This window comes from Phyllostomus hastatus, unplaced genomic scaffold (assembly GCF_019186645.2).
Source record: "Phyllostomus hastatus isolate PE091 unplaced genomic scaffold, TTU_PhHast_1.1 phas_contig_948, whole genome shotgun sequence".
NCBI lineage: Eukaryota > Metazoa > Chordata > Mammalia > Chiroptera > Phyllostomidae > Phyllostomus > Phyllostomus hastatus.
Genome location: NW_025333993.1, coordinates 9,645,154 through 9,669,842, shown reverse-complemented (window position 1 = coordinate 9,669,842; position 24,689 = coordinate 9,645,154). Strand labels below are relative to the sequence as shown.

The following is a 24,689-nucleotide window of genomic DNA, read 5'->3' as shown; positions in this document are numbered from 1 at the left end:
GGCCTGTTTCCCGAGCTCACGGCGGCCGCTTTTCCTGACTTGTGTTTGCGACACAGGGTGAACCACAAGCCACAAACGCTGTTTTCCTGTGGGTTGTGCGGGATTTCTGTCCCTGCAACCTCACGTCTCACTGCCCGGACTTAAGTCCCAGGAGCCCGTCTTCACTGAGCCACTGAGGGCGGCCACCCCGACACGTGCTCCCCAGAGTCACCGCGCCTGAGTCCCTCCTCTCCTCTCTGTTTGGTTTCCGGGGTGTCCCTGCACTGCAGTTCAAACCCCCACGGTGGGGGGGTGTCCCTCACCTGCTCCTGTCTGCCTGGCCCCCGTCCGGTGCCCTGGAGTCTCTCCCACTCGAGTCTGGAGGGAGGGGTCCGGCTCCACTAGCCGGGACCCGTGTCCCCAGGACGGCTCGCTGGGAGGCACCGGGGGCAGGGTGACCCCCTGGCTGGCCTGGGGTGGTTCACGTGTTCCGTGCCCTCCATGCCCTCCCCCCTGCGCCCTGGTGTGGATGAGAGACGCCGCAGAACCCCAGACCCGGGGGGCACAGCGACACTGAGGGCCGTCCTGGGGGGTGGGGACGGTCCCGTGCCCTTCCTTCCCCGGCCTGGCTCCGGCTCCGGCTCATCCGCCCCTCCCCCATCTGGTGACAAAAACGATTCTTTTTCCTGTGAGAATCCTGGCTCTTCACTTCTTGATCGCTGGGAGATCTCGCAGTGAGTCTCTGATGGGTGTATTTTAAAGACGCTATTAACTTCCCACCACAAAACAGCTCAATCCAAAGCCCTGCTCAGCGCTGGGGAGAGAACAAACTGGGCCGGAACCCCCCCCACCCCCCCCCGCGCAGATGCCCCCGACCCCCCCCACGCGCAGACGCCCCCGACCCCCTGCACCGAGGAGCCGCGGCAGAAGATCCTCCCAGGCGGCCCTGCAAGGGGGGCGGCAGCGGTTGCCGTGGAAACCGCCCGGCGCTGGCGTCCCCGGGCTGGCCGGCCTGTTGGACGGCTGACGTCCAACCCTGACAGTGACCGGGGACAAAACAGGGGAGAGGGAAGTGACCCCAGCAGGACCCACCCCCCTCTCCCTGAAAGCACCTTGAGCCGGGTCGGAGGAGCCCCGACGTCCTGCGAGAACTAAGGTTCCTCGTTAAAGGCCGGTGGCCCGAGATGCGGCCAGAGACGTGCTCGCGTGCCCGCGGGCTGATGCGCCACCTGCCGGCCACCCCCGGCTCTGCCCCGCGGCGGGGGCAGCGCTCGGGCCCGCGCGTCCGCGGGGAGCCTCTTGGGCGGTCCCGGGTCTGCGAGGGCGGGACGCTGGCGCTGTCCCGCAGACGAGGGGCGCTGTCCCGCAGACGAGGGGCGCTCTGCGTGACCCTGCGAGCCCTGCTGCCCGAACCTCGCGCTTCCGGTCATCGCTCAGTTAAAACCACGGGACGCGGTTCCGACTGCTCGCAGTGGAGTCGTCGAAGGGGGAACGCGAACAGGGCGTCCCACGGGCCGGGAGGGCGGGCCGGGGCCCGGCAGGAGCGGGGGCCGGGCCGCGGGGCTGCTCAGGGGCCAGCGGGACCGGGCTCCCCAGCCCGGCCCGGCCTCACCGTGGCCGCTTTGCCGCGGCCGCACTGTACTGCGTAATGTAAAGCCACTTAACGCGCAAGTATGCTTTGTTTCGTCTTTTTTAACCTCGTTCTCGTGAGAGAAGTCTGGCTGACGGTGTCACTGCCGGAACCCACGGCTCCTCCTGTGGGTCTGGCTGTGCACGGTTTCGGTCACCCGCGGCCACCCGCAGTCCGGGATCACCCCTCTGGAGTGGGAGGCTCCAGGAACCACCGCCGCCGCTTCAGGCTGCGCGGGCCCCGAGCAGCGTGATGCAACCTCGCACCGACCCGCTCTGGCCCGCCGGGGTGTGAGCCCTCCCTTGTCCAGTGTCCCCACGCGGCTCACACTCCCCGCCCGGCTTTCGGACGGACCGCCCGCGGGCCTGGGTCCAGGGACACCTCTCGGGCGGAGCCACGGCTCCAGAGGGCAGCAGCACTGAGCCAGGGGCCCCGGCAGGCCCGAGAGAAGCCGGAAACGGCTCCCGTCCAGCGGAAAGGCCTGCCTGTGTGAAACGCAGCGGACCGGGGGTGGGCACACACATCAGTTCACGCCGTGCTGCGTCCTCATTCCCGTCCCTTCCTGCGAGCGGCGGTGGTCCCCCTTCTGCCCACCCCTGCACACGGGTCTCAGGCACCCGCGGGCCCTAGAAGGTGTCCCCGGGGGCAAGCGGGGCTACGGCACCCTGAGGCTCCAGAAAACCCTCCACTTGGAAGGAAACTGTGTGACTCGGCAGGCAGCTCACGCAGACAACACTGTCCCTTGGCCTGTCTAAAGGACTCCGTGGTCGCATTGCCCAGGAGCACTCCAGGGGAGCGCTGGGGATCGGGGCGCCGCTCTGGGAAACCGGACACCTGGCCCTTGGCCGTCCCCACCCCAGCTGGCAGCAGGGGGAGCCCTGGGGGAGGGGACGCAGCACGGAATTCAGTGGAACAGCTGGAGGGGGAAACGTGGACTCCCAGTGTGGCAGGCCCTCCCCCTCTCGGGGCAGCGCTGGTGGGGGAGCAGGGGGCGACTTCAGGGCCCTGAGCAACCTGAGCGGCTGGCAGTCTGGCAGGGGCTGGGGGAGGCCTTGACCGTTAGTTCAGTTGAGGAACTTGGTGACCAGGGCGGAGGGGTGTCTGCAGGCTGCACGGGGTGAATACTGATGTGGTGAAACGCGGCCCCTGGTGGTCGGACTAGGGAAAAACAAGCCCAGCTCCACACTGGAGGAGCCCACTTCTCGGGGTCCAGCAGGCCTAAAAGCCTGCGGGCGGTGATCAGAGCGGTCAGTGACCCGGGACAGAGCGGAAGGACGCAGGAGAGGGGCGCTGCGCCACTGTCCCCTGCACCAGCCCACCTCCAACCTGGACGAGAGGGGACCCGAGGGCGCTGCTCAGCTTGGGCATTGCTCACAGGCAGCAGGGCTGGGCCTGGGGGTCTGCGCTCCCAACCAGCTCCCAGTGGGTGTCCGCCCTGTGGGTCTTCCGGGGGCTGGGAGGAAGGCCCCTCCCGTGGGGGGTGGGCTGCTCCATCAGGTCTCCACTCTGGAGACCACAGGCCTCCACTCTGGGGAGGCAGGTCCCCGCACGCCCAGACGCTGAGGAGTCTGGGTAACCACTCTTCTTTAGCTTCTTCAAGCTCACGGGCTGTGGACCCCAGCCCTGAGGTCACCCTGCCCCCACCTCCCTGACCTATCAGGGTCACGAGGGCAGCTATTTCAGATGGCCCCAGGGGGTCTTGTGAATCTCCACGTCGATAACAGCGTCCTCCTCAGGGCCTCCTGCTGACCACCAGAACCCGCAGGCGGTCCCCAACGGTGCTGACTACCGGACCTTTGGCGTGGCCCAGGCTCCTGCCCTGCACCCACAGAGCACACTGATTCTGCATCTCGTTTCAAGTGGCAGAGTCGCATCTACATCCGCCCCCAACCCAAGAATTCATTGTATTTGGTTAGGAAAGAATGTTTGTTTTGATACAGAGTATTTTAAACTTGATGTGGGAGGAGGAGGATGGAATAGGTAAGACAGAGTGATCACAGGTGGGTAATTACCCATGTAAATAGGTTCCGCTTGTTAACTTCCCCTTGGCATTCCTAGCTACACGGTCAACATCGAATTCTAACCCCACTCACCACCGCATTCGGGGTAGTGTCTTTTTATTTTTGTGTGTCAATTCAATTGAAAAATGATTGCAAATGGACTTCCTTGGCTTGTTCACAGGCGTGGAACAGCCCAGCTATTTAGGTTAATCAGGAAGAGCAAAAGATTTCTATAACATTATCTATTTACATAAAACCTTAAGTCATTTACTTTTTTGGGTACAGTCAGCCCTCTATCCACCAGCTCCGCATCCTCAGATTCCGCCAACCACTGACTGAAAATATTCGGAAAGGACTTCCGGTCAAGATGGCAGCATAGGCAGACACGGCTCGCCTCTTTGCACAACCACATCAAAATTACAACCAAAATATAGAACAACCATCGTTCAAAACTGTCAGAAATCCAGCTGAATGAGCCCCAGGCAGCCAGCAGCTGCCAGCTTGGCTTCGCCTGGGAATCCCCAAACCCAGCAAAGTAACAGCCACCTCAGATTGCTTTACAGCTCAGGCAGGGTGGCCCTGGGCGGAACACAGGTGGGGGCTGACCTTGGCCTGCACCACCCAGGAAACCCAGAGCCTGTGCACCCAGTGGACAGCTACAGACCATGTCAGAGAACCACCACCCTGCCCCTGCACAGCTGATCCTCCACAGAGGGTGGAGGTTGGTGGTCAATGGTCACAGCCAGTCCTTGCAGCTGACTGGCCTGGGTAAATCCCTCCCATTGACCTGCCAACACCAACCAGGGCTCAACCACAAGAGGAGGGTGTGCTCAGCCCACACAGAGGAGGCCCCTCAAGTACTTAGCTTGGGTGATAAAAGAGGCTGTGCCACTGGAACCCAAAGGTCACCTACTACATTAGGTCACACTACCAAGACACAGAGTCAAAGGAGCTCTACCTAATATGTAGAAAGAAACACAGGGAGGCCGCCAAAATGAGGAGACAAAGAAACATGGCCCAGATTAAAGGACGGATCAAAACTCCAGAAGAAAGAGCTAAGCAAAATGGAATTAAGCAATCTGTCAGATGCAGAGTTCAAAACATTGGTGATCAGGATGCTGAAGGAGCTCACAGCATAAAGAAGACCCAGTCAGCAATGAAGGGGACACTAATTGAAATAAAGAACAATTTACAGGGAATCTACAGTAGAGTGGATGAAGCTGAGAATCAAATCAATGATTTGGAACATAAGGAAGCAAAAAACAACCAATCAGAACAACAAGAAGAAAAAAGAATCCAAAAAATAAATGAGGAAAGTGTAAGCACCCTTTAGGACAACTTCAAGAGGTCCAACATTTGCATCATAGGGATACCAGAAGAAGAGAAAGAGCAAGAAATTGGAAATCTATTTGAAAAAATAATGAAAGAAAATTCCCTAATTTGGTGAAGGAAATTAACATGCAAGTCCAGGAAGCTCAGAGAGTTCCAAACAAGATGGATGTGAAAAGGCCCACTCCAAGACACATCATAATTAAAATGCCAAAGGTTAAAGATAAAGAATCTTAAAGGCAGCAAGAAAAGAGCAGTTAGTTACCTACAGGGGAGCTCCCATAATACTGTCAGCTGATTTCTCAAAAGAAATTTTGTAGGCCAGAGAGACTGGCAAGAAATATTCCAAGTCATGCACAGCAGGGACCTATAGCCAAGATTGCTCTATCTAGCAAAACTATCATTTAGAATCGAAGGGCAGATAAAGTGTTTCCCAGACAAGAGAAAAACGAAAGGCGTTCACCATCACCAAACCATTATTATACAAAATGTTAAAGTGGCTTAGTTCAAAAAATCAGTTATGAATAAAATGAGAAAAAAATAGAAATCAGTCAACAACTGAATCTAAACAGACAAACAAAGCAAATAAGAACAGAGACAGAATCATGGATACAGAGAGAGTTTTGATGGTTGCCAGATGGGGCGGGGCTGTGGGGGAACGGGTGAGAGATGAGAGAGAGGGTTAGGAAGTACAAACAGGTAGTTACGGAACAGCCACGGGGATAGGAAATGGAGCAGCCAAAGAACTTATATGCACAACCATGGGTGTGAACAATGGGGGGGGCCTGAGGGAGTGGGGGGTGCTGGGTGGAGGGCGGCAAAGCGGGAAAACTGGGACAACTGTAAAAGCACACTCGATACAGTATTTTTTAAAATGCTTGGGGAGAACTGTTGCACGGTCGCTGCCGTGAACTGCGTGGTCGGGCCTGTGACGGCTGCGTCTGTGCTGATCACACACGACCCTCTCCCGCCGCCCCTCCCCGAACGCAGTCCCACGGTGACCCACCTGGCGTCTCCCCTGCGGGAGGGCCTGGGAGTCCTCCCGGTGGGGTGGGGTCGAGCAGACTGGAGGGTGTGGGCTGGGTCAGAGGCACATGCCACACCCTTCTACTCAGGGACCTGAGCACCCAAGGGTGCTGGCGTCCAGGCAGGCCCTGCAACTGATCCCCGTGGGGACCCAGGGATGACTCAATGTGTTTTGCTTTTTCTCCAGAAGAGAAACAACAGAATGTGGTTGTAGTCACTGATGCATGAAGAAACAGCTTTTCGTTTCAGATAAATGATGTTAGGACTTGGTCTTACTGGTTGTTAAAGAGTCATTTTCTCTTCTCTCTCAAACTTTAAATAAAACAGTGTGGAGGGGTCCTGGCTGGTGTGGCTCAGCAGACTGAGCGCCAGCCTGTGAACTGAAAGGTTGCCGGTTTGATTCCCCATCAGGGTGCATGCCTGGGTTTCAGGCCAGGTCCCCAGTAGGGGACACAGGAGAGGCAACTACACACTGATGTTTCTTTCCCTCTCTTTCTCCCTACCTTCCTCTCTCTAAAAAAATAAACACAATCTTAAAAGTAAACAAAAATTTTTTAACAAGTGTGTATGGAGATTCAAAATGTAAAGTAATGTGCTAAGGCCCTGGCTGGGTAGCTCAGTTGGAGTATCATCCTGATGCGCCAAGGTTGCAGGTTCAATCCCCAGTCAGGGCACATACAAGAATCAACCACTGAATCCATCAGTCTCTCTCTCCCTTCGTCTCACTCTTTAAAAATCAATAATTTTTTTAAACTAAAGTAATGTGCTAGGAATCCAGCTCTCTGGGGGGAAAATATCTTCCTTTTGTAGCACTTGATGACTTCTCTGGTGTGAATCCTCCCAACTGTGGCCGATCTGAAGCCACCGACAGTTTCCCGAAGGGGCCTGCGGGGGTGACCCCGGCTCCCAGCCCCCGCACACCCTGGCACTGGAGGCGGTGGCCTGAGCATTCTTTCACGCCCCATGTCTTGACAAGAAACTCAGTTGTTAAGCCACTAAAAGGTGTGGATTTTATAACACATCTTCATAAAAAAAAAAACAATCAGAAAACACCATTTTAATCTTTATTCTCTTCCTGATTATAAAAATAACGTGTGCTTACAGTAAATCTTACATTATAGGAAACCGGGAAACTGAAAACTTCCCCGAACTCCGCCCTCAGAGATGACCGCTTCTCTTTGGCAGATACCCTTACAGGTGTCAGAGGCAGGTAGCAGTGAACGGACAGGGACGGGGGTGGGGGGGGGGCGGTTCTCATTAGAGGTCATGGTGTTCTGTCCCCGTGCAAGTGTTCAAGTAATCCGGGCGGACAAACGGTTCAACTGGCCGGTTTCTCCAGAGAGCTGTATGCGTTCGTTTCTAGAGGAGATCCAGTCACACAGCAGCAGGAAAACTGCTAAGGTTTATTCTGCTACATGATATTACGTATTACTCAAATAGTAAAGACAAAAGAAAGTTTTAAAGAAAGTACAAAATGAAGAATAATGAATTGGATACAAAGGCGAAAACAGTTCAGAAATCGTGGCAGTTTCTTATCAGAATAAAAACTTCTAAATCCTTAAAAAAACAAAAACAAAAACAAAAAACCTTCTAAATCCTATTTCCAGCAAGTATCACAAATGGGTTTAAAATTTCTATTTGTACGATTATGCTCATGGATCAATACAAGAAACGACCAGGTGCACAGCCAGCCGGAGCCCCCGGCTCTCCGTGGAGTGGACCCGTAACAGGAACTGCTGCTGCACGCACGTCCACCGCCCTCGGCAGGGAGGTCTGGGGCGGGCCCTGCGCGCGTCTCAGCCGTCGGCGCCGGGAAAGGCCAGCCGGGCCTCCAGGTCCCACAGCTTCGTCTGCAGGGCTTTCAGGACGTCTTCCATCTGGTGCGCCGGGAGCATCGGAAAACAGACACGCTCGTGATTAAACCACACGTGGTGGAGTGGTGAAGATACACGTCGCCACGCAATTTCTGACTACCGCGCACCGCGGCTCAGGGCGCGTTCGCTGGGGTGGGTTAGGCCGAGTTTCCCGGAAACAAGGCCCCAGTCCGTCACCAGCGGCTGCCAGCCCCGCATCGGCGGGCCTCTCGTCCACGCGTCGCTGCGCTGCCCGAGCAGACGCCGACTGTCGGGGGCAGGCTGCTCGCTCCATGAGGGCTGCGTCAGTGGGATGCTGGCGTGACGCAAAGACGCGTTTCGGCCAGTTTAGTAGTTTTAGAATACACAGTACTTTGACTTTGGCATGAAATGGCTGCCTTATTTTATTTTATTTTTTTTTGATAGAGCTTTAGCTTAATTTGCAGTCTGTCCACACACACCACCCGTGCGAACACGTGAACCGACAAACAAGCACCGCGCGGGTGGAGGAGCTCGGCCGGGGGACGCGCGGGGAGGGGCGCCGCACGCAGCGCGCAGGCGCGCAGAACGCAGTCAGTTACCTGCTTCAGGGAGTTCTCTATCGCGGTCCTGCTTTCGAGATTGAAAACCTCTTTATCTTCGGACACGATCTGCTTGGCCGAGGACCCTAAAACATAGCTGTACGGCGGAGTCAAAATACAAACAGTGAGCAAATACTGAACCTGCGTTCGTTCGTTGGCAACCTTAAACTTCCAAGTGTATTACTCCCCGAGTCAGAACCAAGCAAACACGCGACACGGCTGCTGTTGGTAACCGCGCCTGCGCAGAAGGCTGCGCTGCGTACGAGGCTCCCTGCCCGCGAGCCCTGCCCCAGCCCCGCACGTCTCCCGCCATCCCGCGCCATCCGCTCCCGGGGACAGGCTGGGTAGCCAGATGGGGGCCCTCACAGCCCACGCTTCCACTCTGAAGTTTCTTCGGACAGCATTTGGGGCACGCGTGCTTTCCGACCTGACGCTTAGGAAACGATAATGTGTGGGGCCAGTTCCTGCCGGCCCAATCTGGGCGCTTCCGCCGTCCGCCCCAAACCTCTGGCCCACGGTGGCACTAGGCACCGCAGGCAGACCACCCGCAGACCACCCGGGGGGCGGGCGGGAGACAGGCAGCCCCGCAGCCGGCCGCACCCTGGGAGGGGCTGAGCTCTGCTCAGAGGCCAAAGGGGCCCCGCCCCCGATGAGCTGCACTGGTATCACTTGCGGCGACTCCGCCAGCTCACTTCCGTTATGAAATAGGAACAGTCGTGTCTTGGGAACCCTGCTGACTACATGTTTAAAACAGGGCATAGAAAAGAAAAATAAGGTGCGGTGGAAAAATTAAATGGCACTGGGTAATTTATAAAATGGTAAATGACCATTACAGGGTGGGTCTGCTTCTGAAACAAACCAGGTTCCTCGGCATTAAAACTCCGCCCCAAGCGGTAGGTAACTTGACCCTAAACGCCACCGCTCGGGAAAAGAGAGCTTCCGCACCGTGACCCCCGAGGCAGAGGCTCCCTACAGGCGGACCCCGCGCTCCACACCCAGGGGCGGCCCTGGGCCTGCTCTTTGGGGCTGGAGCTGTACACAGTTTGCAGATCTGAAAATTCTGATTGGAACCTTTCCGGTTTCAAAGAAGCTGGCGAAACTGCACTTATTACAGAGTAATTAGAAATTATAATAAAAATAGGGTTTTAAATTTTTTAAGAAAATGTCAGAGATTCAACAGGAGGGTCAAACCGCCTCCAGTGACCAAGGTGCGGCCCCGCCCTTTCTGCCGGCCCCGCCCCGATTCACCCTTTGCAGGGTCCGTGAAAACACAGCAGGGGCCAATTAATTTACTTAATTTCGTGTTTCCTATAAGAAAGGCTGATGAACTGGAAAGCCAGTAAGGTATCTGAAATTGTCCTCAGACCGTAATTCGCCGTGCTTCCTGACACTGTCCTGGAATCTGAGAGTGGAGGCGTGTCCTCGCCCCTCTCCAAGGAGCAGAAGACGATTCTTTTAAAAAATATATATTTTATTGGTCATGCTATTACAGCTCGAAGACGATTCTTGACTAGACTCAAGGGAACAGAAATAGTTGGCCTTTGTATTTCTACTTTTCCAGAACACCAACTGGAAATTTCAGCTTCGACATTCCTGTTTCTTTGGGATATTCTAGAAGGCCAAAAACTGAGCAGAAAAGTAAAACTGAATATATTAATCCACCAATGCTTTTAAAAAACTCCCATTAAATTAAATTTTATTTTTAAGAACTACTCAACATTATTTTTACTCTGAAAAATGTTCTCACATGTTTTCTCTTTAAAATTTTGAATGTCTGACTTTTCTGATACCAAATAAATCAGGTCAAAACAAAACAAGCAAAAAGAATCACTGGCCGTATTATCAGAAGTTATTACTTGAAAATATAAATTAACCCAAGGGCTGATGAGTTCTGGCGTCTCCATGCCAACCGCCCCACCGACCACCTTGGGCGCTCAGGCGAGGTGTCCGTCCGCCCGGTTACCTCTCAACGGCGTCCACGTCGAGGCAGAACAGGTCCCTCTTGTAGTCGAGGTGGCCGGGCGTGCACCGGTAGGCGTAGCCGAGGTGCTGCTCGCAGCCCGCGCAGCGCAGCGCCTGCAGGGTGCTGCGGAGAGAAGCGCCGCGGGTCAGCAAGCGGAGCGGCCGCTCCCTGCCCACGTCCCGCCGCCACACTCCACAGGCATTACACACCCGGGTCGCCCAGCTGTGCCGTGCTGACCCGGCTGGGCCCCAGGGACAACGCAGGGAAAGAACGACAGTCAGATGTGTACACGAGGGATGCAGGCAGTCGCTTCCAGGCCACGCTGCTTTAAGCACCTAGTGACAAGGGGCACATATGGGGGTGACAGCAGAGCATACTATGGGGGTGCTCGGGGAGAAGTAAATGTTTCAACCTAGTAATTTTAAAAAGTGTCTAAGATTTGGAAATAAGACAAAAAAGTTCTGCATGTCACACCCCCATACTCCCTCTATTAGGAATCCCGTTCTCCCTAAATGGAGAAACTCTGAATTGAAACAGACATTATTTTAATGCGACAGCCTAGCATCGCCAGAGAGGAAGAGACACATTTTATTTATTTATTTATTTTAATTTTTGTAAAGTCACTGGTTTTCCTTTTTTAAGATTTTATTTATTTATTTCTTAGAGAGGGAAGGGAGGGAGAAAGAGAGAGAGAAACATCAATGTGCGGTTGCTGGGGGTCATGGCCTGCAACCCAGGCATGTGCCCTGACTGGGAATCGAACCTGCGACACTTTGGTTCGCAGCCCGCACTCAATCCACTGAGCTACACCAGCCAGGGATAGAAAAAAAAAGCCACATTTTGAAGTGTGCTCCAGGCAACCGCACGCTGAGGCAGAGCCGCTCATTCCCTCTGTGGAGGACGGCTCTCACAGCGGGGGGGCAGTGTGCCGCCAGGGGAGTGGCTGGCCCCGTGCTGTCACTTCTGGCCACACGGCCTTCTCTGTCTACCTCAAAGGCCGGGTATGCGTGCGGGAGTCCGAGTGACATCAGCATCTTCCGCAGGGGCCGGGACAGGAAGGGGGATGGGCAGCACTGCTCTAAGGAGCCCTGTGGCTCTGAGATTTCCAGACACAGATATTTTCTTTTACTATTTCCGATTTTCTTCATCACCAAGCCCAGCGACCCAGAGAGGAAGTGTCACAATGTGCCTTCAGTAGCTTAAACTCTCCTACCTCACCCTGGCTGGTACAGCTCAGTGGACTGAGCCCCGGCCTGTGAAACGAGAGGTCACCAGTTCGATTCCTGGTCAGAGCACATGCCTGGGTTGTGGGCCAGGTTCCCAACTGGGGGTGCGCAAGAGGCAACCACACACTGATGTTTCTCTCCCTCTCTTTCTCCCTCCCTTTAAGATAAATAAAGACAATCTTTTTAAAAAAAATGGACTCTAAGAGAGCATTTAAAAAAAACAAAAACAAAAACTTCTCCACCTCAGTATCTACAAGAGACACCATCACCCAAGAAATGATAAATTAACAATGACTAACTTTCTACTGATTACTATGGAAAAGGTTTCTCCCAAGTACTCTTACTGGTAATAATCTTGTTAAAGACTTCTATTTGAAAACTAAACCATCTCTGTAGCACACATATCTACATAGATACAGCCTCACTCACCAACCATTTTCATTTTCACGCTTGGATAGTATCTGTTCCTTGTCCACAGACACATTACTGGAAACACCTAGAAAAGAACAACAATTTATTGATGTGGTTGGTTATAATGCATACACAGACATTTAGAGAACCTGTAATTCAACTTTTATTTTAGGACTAGGAGAGCCAGAAAAAGCAAGGGCCCAAAGTCACACACACACATGCGTGGCGGTTTAAACCTAAGTGTGCAGGGGTTCTCTGCGGAAGGGCGGCAGGGTAAGGGTGATTTACGTGCCTCCCCAGAAAAACCACTGAAATTAACAAAATGAATGAAGTTAGAGGGAAAAATTCGATTGACAGAGAAACCTGGAACAATCGGAGCCTCAATCCAACAACGGCCGTGAGCACCTGCCAGACGCAGTAAAACTGGGCCCAGAGCCAAGAAGACACTGCAGGCTGATGCTCAGGTCTGCAGGTATGGAAGGCAGAGCTGACTTCTCTAAAAGTAACTGAGGGTCCTCAAGGAGCAGCCAAAAATCTCTGAGGCTGTGACTTGGACAGGGGTCCCAGCTGAAGCCCAGAAGAAGCAAGAGACACGGCTAGAGGGTCCAGGTCCAGGGACGTCGGACAGAGGTGGTGGGGGGAGGGGGAGGGGGAGACAATGGGACACTGACCCACAACGGCCCAAACAGGCCCTCGGCTTCACCTCCTCTACAGTCTAAGTTCCACCTCCCTCCATCCCATTGCTCGAATCAGAAACCGGGGCGTCGCTCTGCTCCCCATCACCCACTGGGCTGAGAAGCCCATCAACCCCACCTCACAGCTCTCCCTCCAGCCCCCACGCCCCCGCCCCCTCTTGCCCAGACCGCTGCGCAAGCTCCTGACTGGGCTCCACGCTTCCTCCAAAGCAACTCTGGGTCACGGCCCGCCCCTGCCTACACACCTCACCCACTAGAACAGATTCTGATTCCCTGCAGCCCACCGGGCCCCGGGTTTGGGGGCCCCCGCCTGCCTCCTCAAGCCTCACCTTTATTCCACGCACGGCCTGGGTGCCAGCCCCCCCGGGCCTGCCCAGAGCACAGGGCGTGGGCCCAGAGCTGGACACGCAGCCAAGCTGCCCTCGTGTCCAAAGACAACAGAAAGACATTTCCAAGCACTCACACTTGAAGTTTGCTTGAGAATGGGGAGCCAACTGATGATGATTTATCAAATGAACAACTGAGGTTTATTTTTTTAAAGCTACTGAGCCTTCTTACTTTTTTTAAATTTTTATTTATTTATTTTTAGAGAGGTGAAAGGAGAGAGGGAAACATCAATGTGTGGTTACCTCTTGCACGCCCCCTACTGGGGACCCAGCTCACAACCCAGGCATATGCCCTGACTAGGAATTGAACCAGCGACCCTTTGGTTCACAGGCCAGCATTCAGTCCACTGAGCCACATCAGCCAGGGCTGAAACCTTAAGTTAATAAGAGTTCTGGGCTTGAGATAGGAGTTCATATAAACATTACATTAAAGCCAAATTAATGGCTATGGCTACAGAATAATACGTAAATGTTATGAACCTCGACAAAGTAAAACCAATTCAACTAACTCAAATTGGGGCAGGAGGGAATGCAAATTAATCCAAGAGATCATTTATCTTTCATTGGTGCAGGGCATTAAATTTGTAAAACTCTCCCTTTACAGAGGAGAAAACGACGGCAGAGAGGCATCAGGCTTTGGACCCAAACAGGAGAAGGGACAGTTCGGGACTGTGCTGCCACCTGTAAGCAAGGGGCCTGCATCTGCTCCAATCAGGAAGTCTGTCTATACACACTAACAGGGAGAAACACTCAGAACACATGTGTGGAATGAGAAAAAGGATGCTTAATGTATAAATAATACCACCTCAGGTGTGTTTTTTAAAGGTTGACATGTTTAAATGTGCTGGCTCAGTGACCACTGTTAATGAAGTGACGTGTCCTTATGGGAAGCAGCAGGGGCGAGAGTTCAGGTAATCATGGACACTGGCGCCCTCCTTGTCTCCCATCATGTCACCCCAGGAAGGAAACCAGTCCGTGGACGGCAATGAATTGTGAGTGAATTTCTGCCATCAAAATAGTTATACAATTAAAAGGAGCACACACTTCAACTTGAAACCCACAAGCCCAAAAAGGATAGCCATATTTACACTGACTCAGAAAAAACCCACGTGAACCACTGCCCTAAATGAGTGTGAATGCTGTGCGAGCGCAAGAGGGGATGCGGGAACACGCAGGTAACCGGCGGCCCCAGGATTAAAAGCTAGAACTCCAGCTTTCTTAACTCTTCTATCAGACCCCCTACCTCTCCAGTTTTCCCGGGATTATTGGTGCTTTCACTGCAAGTTCGTTTTAAAAATTGTCGGTAACATTGTGTTCTGTCAACTCCATGGAGGTGACACGCCAGACCGTAAAGGCGTCTGCTGATTCGAGTGCTCAGAGGCGGCAAATCAGTCCCGACGCCCCCTTGCAGGAAGCAGGTAGGGAAGGGATGAACTTGCTAAATAAACCATGTGCGACATTGTTTACCAAAGTCACAGCCCGCTGACGTCTGTGGGGCGCGCTTCGGCGTGGCTACACCCCACATGCTTACAACTCAGTGGGTCTGTTTTCACTGCCTGATGCCCACAACAGTGCCGGTTCGACCGCTGCTGATGAACGGCTGGGGGACCCCAGATAAGGGCTTGTCAATCGTCAGCCCCATCTCTCCCCGGGGCCGATCACCCTCTTTCACTTTCTGCTCGTAGAGAGTCTGGGTCGCGCCTAAGCGCCCGCCCCGCGCCCCCTGCCTGCCTAACCCCGGCCGCCCGGGTGCGGCGCATCTCGGGAGGGCGGCCCTGCACCCAGCCCGGGTACTGACAGCGCAGCAGGATGCAGTTGCTGTCCTCCTGGCAGGTCACCCAGTTCAGGGAGTCGCCCAGCGGCCGCCGGCACCCGGCGCACAGGAACACCAGCGGCTGCTCCTCCTCCTCGGAGGGCACCGCAGGCCCCTCGCGCCGCGTCCTCTCCGCCACCGACGCGGCCTCGCTTAGGGAGTCCCACGTGCTCGTCCACTGCCGCAGCAGCTGGTGGCGGCTCGAGCCTTCCGAGAGTTGCCGGCTCAACAGTGAGGGGCTGCTCCACGTGCCCTTCTCGCCACACGCGCAGCTGGCGGAGGAGCATCCTTTGCAACTCTCCTCCGACGCAACACCCGCCATTCCTACGAATCGGGCGGCCGCGGAGCACCACGGGAAAAGTACCGCCTCTGCGCACGCGCAGGGCGGGAGGAGCCCGCGGAGCCCGGCAGGGAACGCGCGCTAGGGGCGGGGCCTGACGGAGGAGGGAGGGGGAGCCGCTCGCTGGTGCGCGCGCTCCCTGCCGGGCGGTGCCAGGCCGGGTGGTTACTGCGCGTGCGTGAGGCTTTCTGCGCTTCCAAACGGGGGCTGCCGGAGGTGGGGCGGGCGCGCGTCGCCGGGGAGTGCAGCCGCCGACACCGAGGGGTGGTGTCTTCCTCGAAGTTACGCGCCCGAACCCCTCAGCGAGGCCGTCACGGCCGTTCTCGAGCGAATGCGCCGCCCACGCAGCACCCGGCGGGGAGCAGTAGGGGCGCACCTGCCTCGCGTGGCTGGCCCCTGCGCGAGGTGCCCGAGCCACCGGCGAGCTGGTTAAAGCCCAGGCCGCTGGGCCCACCGCCCCGGGCGCGGTCCGGCGGGCCGGTGGCCCCGGGCTCGGCCTTGCTCGCCAGCGCCAGGCGATGCCAGCGTGGACGCCGTGCCCGGGTCCACGCGAGGGACAGAGAGCCGGGTGCTCGGGAGCCGCCCGGCCCCCGGCCCCCGGGACACTGACCCCGGGAGAGAGCAGCCGGAGCCGCGCGCGTGAGCGCCGGCCTGGTGATCCGGGGGCGGGGCGCGGCCTCCGCCATCCCGCCCCGGGCGCCGCTGTCCCGGCGGTCGCGCCCTCCGCTGGGGCGAGGGCAGACCATCTCCGCTGTCCCAGCACCACCAGGCCGGGCGGGAGAGCCTGGTGGGGACAGGCCGGCAGCGTCGCGGACCGCCTGGCCGCCTCCCTGGAGAGAAAGTCACCCCGAGGCCCCGGGCCTGCTCCTGCGACCCTCGGGGCGCGTCCCACGTCACTGCCCTCTTTGCCTGATCCGATAGACTCTTCGCATCAAGTTTCAGCGCTGGGGGCCCCTGGCAAAAAGCAAAAGCTTCGGGGTCAGCAGCCTGGGGTCGAGCTGCCCTCCCGCGAGGCAGGACCCGCGCGGGAAACCGGCCACGCCCCTCGCCCGCCCAGAACCGGCTCCTTCGTAGGTTGAGTGGGTCGTTCCGCAGGTTCAGTGGTGCGATGTGCGTGACAACACTTCATGTCTAGCGCACTGGGCCCGCGTCCGGCAGCCTCTGTCCGACCCGAGGAGCGGAGCGGGCTTCCAATGGGTTAGGTGCCTGTTTACCCGCAGCTCTGCCTTCCCTGGGCCTGCCGCTGTGGTGGAGGCCGGCCGAGCTCCCGCGCTGCCGCCGCCCAGGCGATGTCTCAGGGTCAAGGTTCATAAAGCCCACCAACGACGTCTTTAAGCAAGTGGGTAGTGATCTTGGGATTCAAGGGATGACCTCTTTGCCCCGGACTTTGGGTCGCTACTGGCACCACTTAGATTCCCGGGTGGGGTATCCCAGGAAAGAGAAAATGCAAAGCAGGCACCGGATCACTGTCTCACCTGTGCACTGGACCTTGGGGGGCCCATTCCCCCATAAATAGTAATAGTAACACAAATTATATTTTACAACCGTATTGTTATAGACTAATATATAAATGTTATATAGTAAAAACATTTTCTGCCCTTGCTGGTGTGGCTCAGTGGATTGAGCTCGGGCCTGAAAACCAAAGGGTAGCCAGTTCGATTCCCAGTCAGTGCACATGGCAGGGATGCAGGCCAGGACCCCAGTATGCGGACATGCAAGAGGCAACCACACATTGATATTTCTCTCCCTCTCTTTCTCCCTTCCTTCTCTCTGTAAAAATATATCATTAAAATCTTTTAAAAAACTATTTTCTTTTATCTAAAACTTTTTTTTCCTTCTGATTGGAAAATAAAATATTTTCATGGGGTCCTAAAAATATACGATGGACCCGAGGCACCTTGCCTGATGGAGAAATTAGCCTCAGGGCAAAATGAATTTCCCCACAGTCCAAAGCATTATGAGTACAAAATGCTCAGATGCCCATAACATCATATTTCACGTGGGGACAAAGTGAGCCACTCCAGTAAGATGATGTCGGGCTGCGTGGTTGCAGCCGCCTCCTGGACACCCATCCGGGCAAGGCTGAGTCTAACCCCCAGCAGCGCCGCCACCATCACCACCAGCTCTCGGGATGGGTCCCCAGAGGTGTAACCCAGTCAGGACAGCCCCCTTCTCTTCCACAGTCGCCAACGTGGGGTGGCCTTCACCCCAGCCCTGGGCCAAGGGCATGTGGAGCTCCTTTCCCTGGCCACAGGGATTGGCTGGGGGGACGACAGCTGCACCTCCGCTGTCCAATCAGAGTGAATCTCAAGACTGCCGCATTGGCCCTCTGCTCCCTGGATGCGAACAAGGAGGCACACGCCCGCGTGGCTCCCCGGAGAATCGGGACAGAATGGGGAGAAGCACAGAGACATGGGGTGCCCGCCCTCCGGACTTCCTCGGCTGCGTGAGCCAGCACGCTCCCTTGTGCATGGAAGCCAGCCTGAACTGGGCTGTTGCCACCAGCCATTAAAAACACATGCTCACGGCCTGTTCCAGTGAGTTCCAGTGAGACTGTGACTGAGGCTGCCAGAGGAGGTCAGGGTGGCGCGCCACAGCGCCGCTGAGACGGTGGTACCAGAGAACTAACCCCCACGCCCGAGGCCGTCCCCGCAGGAGCGGGCTTTAAAGATGGAGGAAACGGTGACCGAGATGGCTGGACAGGAAGGACCTGGAGACAGGCAGGGTGGCCTCGCTGCGGCTGGGCAGGGACTTGGGGGAGCCAGCACCGAGCCTGTGGGTCCCCGGGTGTCTGAGGACACAGCAGCCACCAGGAGGGGCGGGCTGCTGAGCTGTTTTGGTGGCACGGCAAGGGGGAGCCAGGCAGGTTGTCAGCCAAACGTGAACTTGTCTGGTGGGTTGGCCACCAAGAATCCTCAGCTCTGCCCCAGAAGCCAACCTGGGAAGGCGAGGGAGCTCCGGAGTGAGCGTCCAAACAGGAAGGGGGCTGAGGAGACCCAGGGCTGAGGGCAGCAGCCCACCCAGGGGGCGGCTTCGGGGGTTTGGGTGTGCAGCTGGGTGGGGGAGGGAGGGGGCGAGTGCAGGAGCTTCCGAGCGGCCAGGAGAGAGAGTCGGTTCTAACCAGGGCAGGCCACGGCGTGCAAACCCAGCTCACAATAGAACCAATCCAAGTGAACTCTATCCTGACCCCCTTGTCCCCTATCTCAGCCTGGGAACGGAAATAGCAGGGAGCAGGGCAGAGGAGAACGCGCACAGAGCCAGCCACGCCCCTTCCCTCTCCAGAGGCGGGAAGACAAGGAACTGGAAGGCGCAGAGGCAGCGAAGGAGGCCTTGGCAGTGTTGCTGGGAGAATTCACGGCTCTTTAAAGGCGCTCTGGAGACTGGAGAAAGCGGCAATTTGTGGCTCTGGTTACGTGGACTCACGCACTTCCTCACGGTTGCACATACGAATGACAACAGGTGTGATGGCAGATCGCTGGGAGTCAGCCCTCTGACCCTCCCCCAAGCACAGAGCTGCCTGCATGCGGCTGTGCGTGAGGGCCATTGGGTCCCACTCCCGCTGGCCGAGCTCTGTCTGGGAGCCAACCGGCCCGGAGCTGCCTCCCCGCCACCAGCTGGCACCAGGAGGACAGCCGCCTGTGCCTTGAGCCCTGGGGACCTCCCAGCCTGGTCAGAGCCCTCCTGAGGGACACCCAGTGCGCTGTGGCAAGCGTGTGGGTGGGTCTCTCTATCCGGGCTCCCGAGGCGAAGCAAGGACTCCAGGAATGGGCCTCACATGTTTAAAAATCCTCAGCGCAGGGCGTTCTTTAAACGGCCCGTCCCCCTCCCAGGCAACGTGGGGAATCACGACTCTCGGGTGTTCAACAGAGCCAGGTAATTCTCCGGCAAGTTGGAGAGCACGAGAAGGACATGGGATTCTCGGAAGTACCAGGATCCGTTGCAGCTGAGGTCCACACGCTCACTCCGCAAACAGAAAAGCTGAGACCCTGCGTGGTTCCGAGTCGAGGAGCTGGTTAGTGGCAGAGACGGGTGCACAGCTGGGCTGGTCTGCACCCAGCCGTCTGCCCCTCTTCTTGGGAAAGGGCCCCACCCCTCCCCCACTCCAGCAGTGCACTGTGGGTGGGGCTTCCCATCTCGAAGGCCTTAACCCACGCCCTCCACCAGAGGCAGGCTCTGCCCTGCTCGGACCAGTCTTAGCCACCCCCTCCCTGGCCACCTCTCTAGGTTCTGGGAGCAGGGGTCAGAGACAGGGCCAGGCCAAGTCCATCCCTGGAGCCTTCTGTGCAAAGCTTGGAGGGAGGGTCCTCTGCCCACCCTTCCTCTCCAATCAGGAGCCCAGAGCTGCCCCCAGCCCCGGGGGGAGTGGCCGGGCGTGACACCCACCGACACCGGCCGGCCATGGGAGAGAAGTCAGGTGTGATGTGGAGACAGAGGAGAAGCAGCCCCCAGCCCCGCTGCTCCGTCCTGCTCTGTGAGCGCCTCGCAGCCTGTGCCCCGAACCCCGCTGGGGCCGCTTCCTGCCACTCCCTCCCGAGGGTCCGACACCGGTGATGCGCAGGTTCGAGTCCAGAGCCATGGCCTCTGGGCCCTGCGTGGGCAGTTGCACTGCCACTCCAGAGTGTTGAAATATAACTCCCTGTATCTCACAGTGTCTCGTGTCTCTCAAAATGTGGTCTTTGGAGGAGGCACACTCCAGAGATCGTAATATCACGTAAGGGAAGAGATCACTTCCAGCGTGAAATTCATGTCACCCTTTCTCTTTCCACACACTCCTCTGGCCCCCTGAGTTCCTTCCGTTTTCCTGGGCACGAGCACAGGAAGGTCTTGGTGAGGGTATGCTGGTTTTTAACACCTACACCAAACGCCTATAACCCTTTCTTTTAACCAAGGAGATGCTCTCTGAACTCAGCACGGACTGGCCGTAAAGCCAGGGCTGTGACTCCTGAATCTCGAATTCTGGGAGTGAGGCCTGAAGTTCCAGAGACATGGATGATACGTCTTCAGGGAAATTTGGAAATGTAGCATCCACGGTAGAAGGACTAGAAAATAAAGTTCAAGAAAATTCACAAAGACCTGGCCCAGGAGCTCAGTCAGTTAGAGCATCGTCCCCATATGCCAAGGGTGCTGGTTCGATCCCCGGTCAGGGCACATACAAGAATCAACCAATGAATGCACAAATAAGTGGAACAACAAATTGATGCTTCTCTCTCACTCTAAAAATCAATCAATAAATTTTAAACATTAAAGCAAATTCACAGAAAACAGAATAAAGTAACTAAGAGATGTAAAACGTGGTGGTGGGGGAAGATAAGAGGCATAAGCAATCAGTCCAGGAAGTTCAACATCTGACCTCAAACAGTGGTTCCGACAGACAGGAAATGAGAAAGGAGGAGAACCCCCCAAATAAAGACCATATATCCCAGAGCTGAAAGATACGACTCTTCAGATGGAAAGGGATGAGCTGACCTTACACCAAGACTTAGCATGTAAAGTAGCGGAACTAACCCTCAGAGGAAATCTCCAAGTGTCGGCGAAGAGGGAGAAATGGTGCAAGAATCAGGGTAGCGTTAGCCTTCTCATCAGCAGCTCACGGGCCTGCAAAGGTCAAAATTCAGAATAGGGGCAAATAGTTTCCACACTAGAGTCACACACTCATCGAACCACGACCCATGCACAGCTGGCATTTCCAGACACGCCCGAACTTGAAAACGTGTCTCTGACACACCCTTTCTCTTGCAAAATGTGCCGCTCAGAGAGTGTGAGCTGCGAGGTCGCAGTAAAACAGTGAGAGGAAAGCAGATTCCTCAGATATAAAAAGGTTCTCTATCACACTTCCTCTGAAGCCACGCTGAGAACTGGGTCTCGCCTACCCGCTGGATGAAACCCAGCTGTCTGGGACAACAGGTCGCGTCCCTGCTGCAATGGGCAACAGACCCCCTGTGCCCTGGGGACAGGCGCTGGGGGCCGTCTCAGCACCTGCACAGTCACCTGCGTGTGTGTCCTCTGGACGCAGAAGTCCTGGCTGCAGGAGTCGGTCCCCAAGCACGACGCAAGCAGGAGCACAAGGCATCGCAGCACCCCCTGCAGCAGCGGAGGCTGCAGACGACCCACACCCAGCCCTGGGACCTGGGTGCAGAGTGCGGCCCCCAAGGACGGCATCGCCCATCTGAGAAAACAGAGACGGTGCCTGGGCGCTGGGGAGAGACCGCCAGAACAACGCCGCGCTGGCCAAAACGCGTTTGTTGGCTTTCCTTCCGCACGGTGGCTCTGGTAGGGCCTCCTTGTCTTTAACTTCACTCGAAACAACGGTGTTCGGTTGCATTGTGACAGCTGTCCCATCAGTGTGCATTTTTTAAAAAACTTATCAAAATTGGTGAATTTTTGTGTAGCTATTTTAATATTGATGATGGAAAAAATATGCAACATTTTCTGCATGTTATGCTCTATTATTTCAAGAGACGGTAAGAATGCAACAAAAGCAAACAAACAAAGGCCTGTGGAGAAGGTGCTGTGATGGGTGGATCATGTCAGAAGTGGTTTGTGAAGTTTCGTGCTGGAGATTCCTCGCTGGACAAAGCTCCAAGGTCGGGTGGACCAGATGAAGTTAGCGATCAAACAGAGACATTAAATGAGAACAATTAAGGTTACGCCACGTGGGAGACAGCCGACATACTCAAAATATCCAAACCAATAAATGTATTGGTGTAAATGGAAAGTGTGTCCTTTGTTTTACAGAATAACACCACACAAACTTTTGGGCCAACACTATACATTGCTAAGGGGCAACAGCATGGTTTAAAAAGGAAATGTGCTTTGCTGCCGCACATCTGAAGCGGAGAGGAGGGAGAGACTGTGAAGACATTTGTACTCACTGATATTTGTAACACTGAAAGGCAGCCCTGGCTAGTGGGGCTCGGCGGGTTGACTGTGGGCCTGTGAACTGAGAGGTTGCTGGTTCGATTCCCAGTCACAGCACAGGCCTGGGTTACAGGCCGTCCCTGGCTGGGGCGTGCAGGGAGGCAACCTATCTATGTTTCTCTCTCACATCGATGTTTCTCTCCCTCTCTTTATCCCTCCCTTCCTCTTGCTCTAAAAAATAAATAAAATCTTCAAAAAATTGAAAGATAAACCAAAACCATTTTTTAAAAGTGCTGGCTTAAGTGAAGTAACAAGAAGAGAAGAGAGGAATAAATCTAGAGGTCTACACATACATTTTATTTTATACATTTGACTTTGGAGTCATGTAAATATTATACATAATTATAAAATAAATTTTAAAATATTTAAATATTGAAATAGTTATCAAAATATTTCAATATGCTACCCACTCAGTGTCTTAACCAGTTAAATGTGCCACATTGAGGGGGTGGCATAACTCCATAGAGGAGAACTATTTCAACTGACTTTAAAACACAAATTTGACTCTACGTATCTTGTAGCACACACCCTAAGGACAAAGATAAATAAATAAATAAGTATATGCACCAATAAAACAACAACTAGCTGCATCACAAAATATCTTAAACTGTTTTTAGTAGCCTTGCTGTTCTTTGCGATGTGGGCGCTGTTCCTCTGAGACTCTGTGTACTGTACACTGAGGGTGTGAATACCCTTATTCTGAGACTCTGCACATTGCATACTGAGCGATCGTTGGTGGTAGGACTCTAAGTTGGAGGAAAGGGGCGCAGTTAAGAAAAGTAAGGGTGAGTGACCACTCCCTGGTTGTCATTTAGAATTGGAAGTTATCACTTGGAACACATGATGTTTTCATCTTAAAAAATAAGTATTTCCTAGCTCTTTACTGTGAACAGGCCCGAATGTGGTGGCCAGCGCAGCAGCAGCTGCCGCCCCTCGGCACCCCGGTCAGGGGGGCTGGACACCCTCCCCCACGGAAAGGACCCAGCACTTTCGGAGACGTGGCTGAGGTCAGGGTCTGGGGCACAGCAGGTAGACAGTGAGCCTGGGCCACCTGTCGTTGCAGAGAGCAGGGAAGTTACGAAGTAAAAATAAAACAGACGTAAGAAAGCTACGAACGGCACCAACACGAAGAGGCTGTCACCTTGCACACGGAAGGCGACCTGCACGCCGTAAGGTGGACGGCTGTGACGAGCCGGAACCGCCAAATCGGTTTAAACGCACACATTTGCGGTGATCTGAAACGACACTGCTCCTTGTTTCCCGAGGGAGGAGGCGAGAGAACCCGCCATCGCCTTGAAAACTGGCAAACGGAGCAAGTCAAACATGGACTCCTCAGGCAACCAGGTCATTTACGAAGGAAGGTTTTTTCTCTCTCTCTCTCTCTCTAGAAGGACAGAAGGCAACAAACGAAGAAGGAAAGGAGGAATGAAACGTCACCGTTTTCACCAGCTCCACACATCCAGAGCACCTGCAGTGACCACACGGGCCGAGCACGCCGCCAAACTCGGGGAAAACCGTCGTCTTGTGCCACCTCTGGGAAGGACGCCATGGGGACCCGTGGCATTCTGGCCAGAAACACGGGCCCTGGGTCGGATGCGGCCACTGGAGTCAACCTCGCTCTCAGGACGCGCAGGGAGGGCACGGGGTGCACGGCCCGCGGCCCGGGCTGGCCCGCCGGCCAGCTACTCCGGACAAACGGCCGGTCTCCTCAGCGACGAAATCGCAGGTTCCAAAAACAGAGCAAGGGGAAAGCAGAGGAGACCACGCATTTCACAAAACTTCAGAGTCCTACAAGTCATTGTAACACAAGCATCTTATTCGAGCAACTTAATTATAAAAAAAATTATGAGAGAAATGACAAATTTGGACACTGGCTAGCTATTGGGTGCAATTAAATAATTAGTATTGAGTTTTAGGTGGGATAATAGTATTATGTGTTTTTTTTAATCCTCCTTCAGAGATACATAATGAAATATTCACAGGTAAAGTGATATATCTGAAATTTGCTTCACAGTGTCGGGTTTGGGGGGAGGGGAGTACAGATGCAGCTGAATTAGCCACACCTTGACCGTTGTTGAACTTGAGTGGTGGGTACATGGAGTTTCCTCACCTGCTTTTGCAAATGTTTGACATTGTCTATGATGGAAAAAAACCCATTATTTTAAAAAGTCATGTGCGTTCTACATTTACTCTTTTTAAAAAAGATTTTATTATTTTTAGAGAGAGGAGGAGGGAGGGAGAAGGAGAGGGAGAGAAACATCAGTGTGTGGTTGCCTCTCACGCACGCCCCCTACTGGTGACCCGACCTGTTCTGCAACCCAGGCTTGTGCCCTGACTGGGAATCGAACCAGAGACCCTTGGGGTTGCAGGCCGGTGCTCAGTCCACTGAGCCACACCAGCCAGGGCTGCATTTGCTCTTATACACTCACACTTGTCTCAATACTAAAATGTAACTTTTTTCCAAAAATCTTTGATGGAAATGGACACTCCAGAGAGAGGTGCCGTGTTTAAGTGTTTGTACACCCACAGCATGAGACCG

At 54.9% G+C, this 24,689-nt stretch overlaps 1 protein-coding gene across 1 annotated transcript; it reads right to left on the bottom strand.

The window, feature by feature from the left end:
- Positions 1-7,032: 7,032 nt before the first annotated feature.
- MIS18A (MIS18 kinetochore protein A) lies at positions 7,033-15,222 on the bottom strand. The gene is made up of 5 exons (XM_045852611.1): positions 14,878-15,222; positions 12,017-12,083; positions 10,362-10,484; positions 8,399-8,495; positions 7,033-7,841 (listed from the first exon to the last, which is right to left on the bottom strand). Exons 1-5 carry the CDS (start codon positions 15,212-15,214, stop codon positions 7,761-7,763), a joined length of 705 nt encoding a protein of 234 aa, XP_045708567.1. The 5' UTR covers positions 15,215-15,222; the 3' UTR covers positions 7,033-7,760.
- Between the last annotated feature and the right edge of the window lie 9,467 nt (positions 15,223-24,689).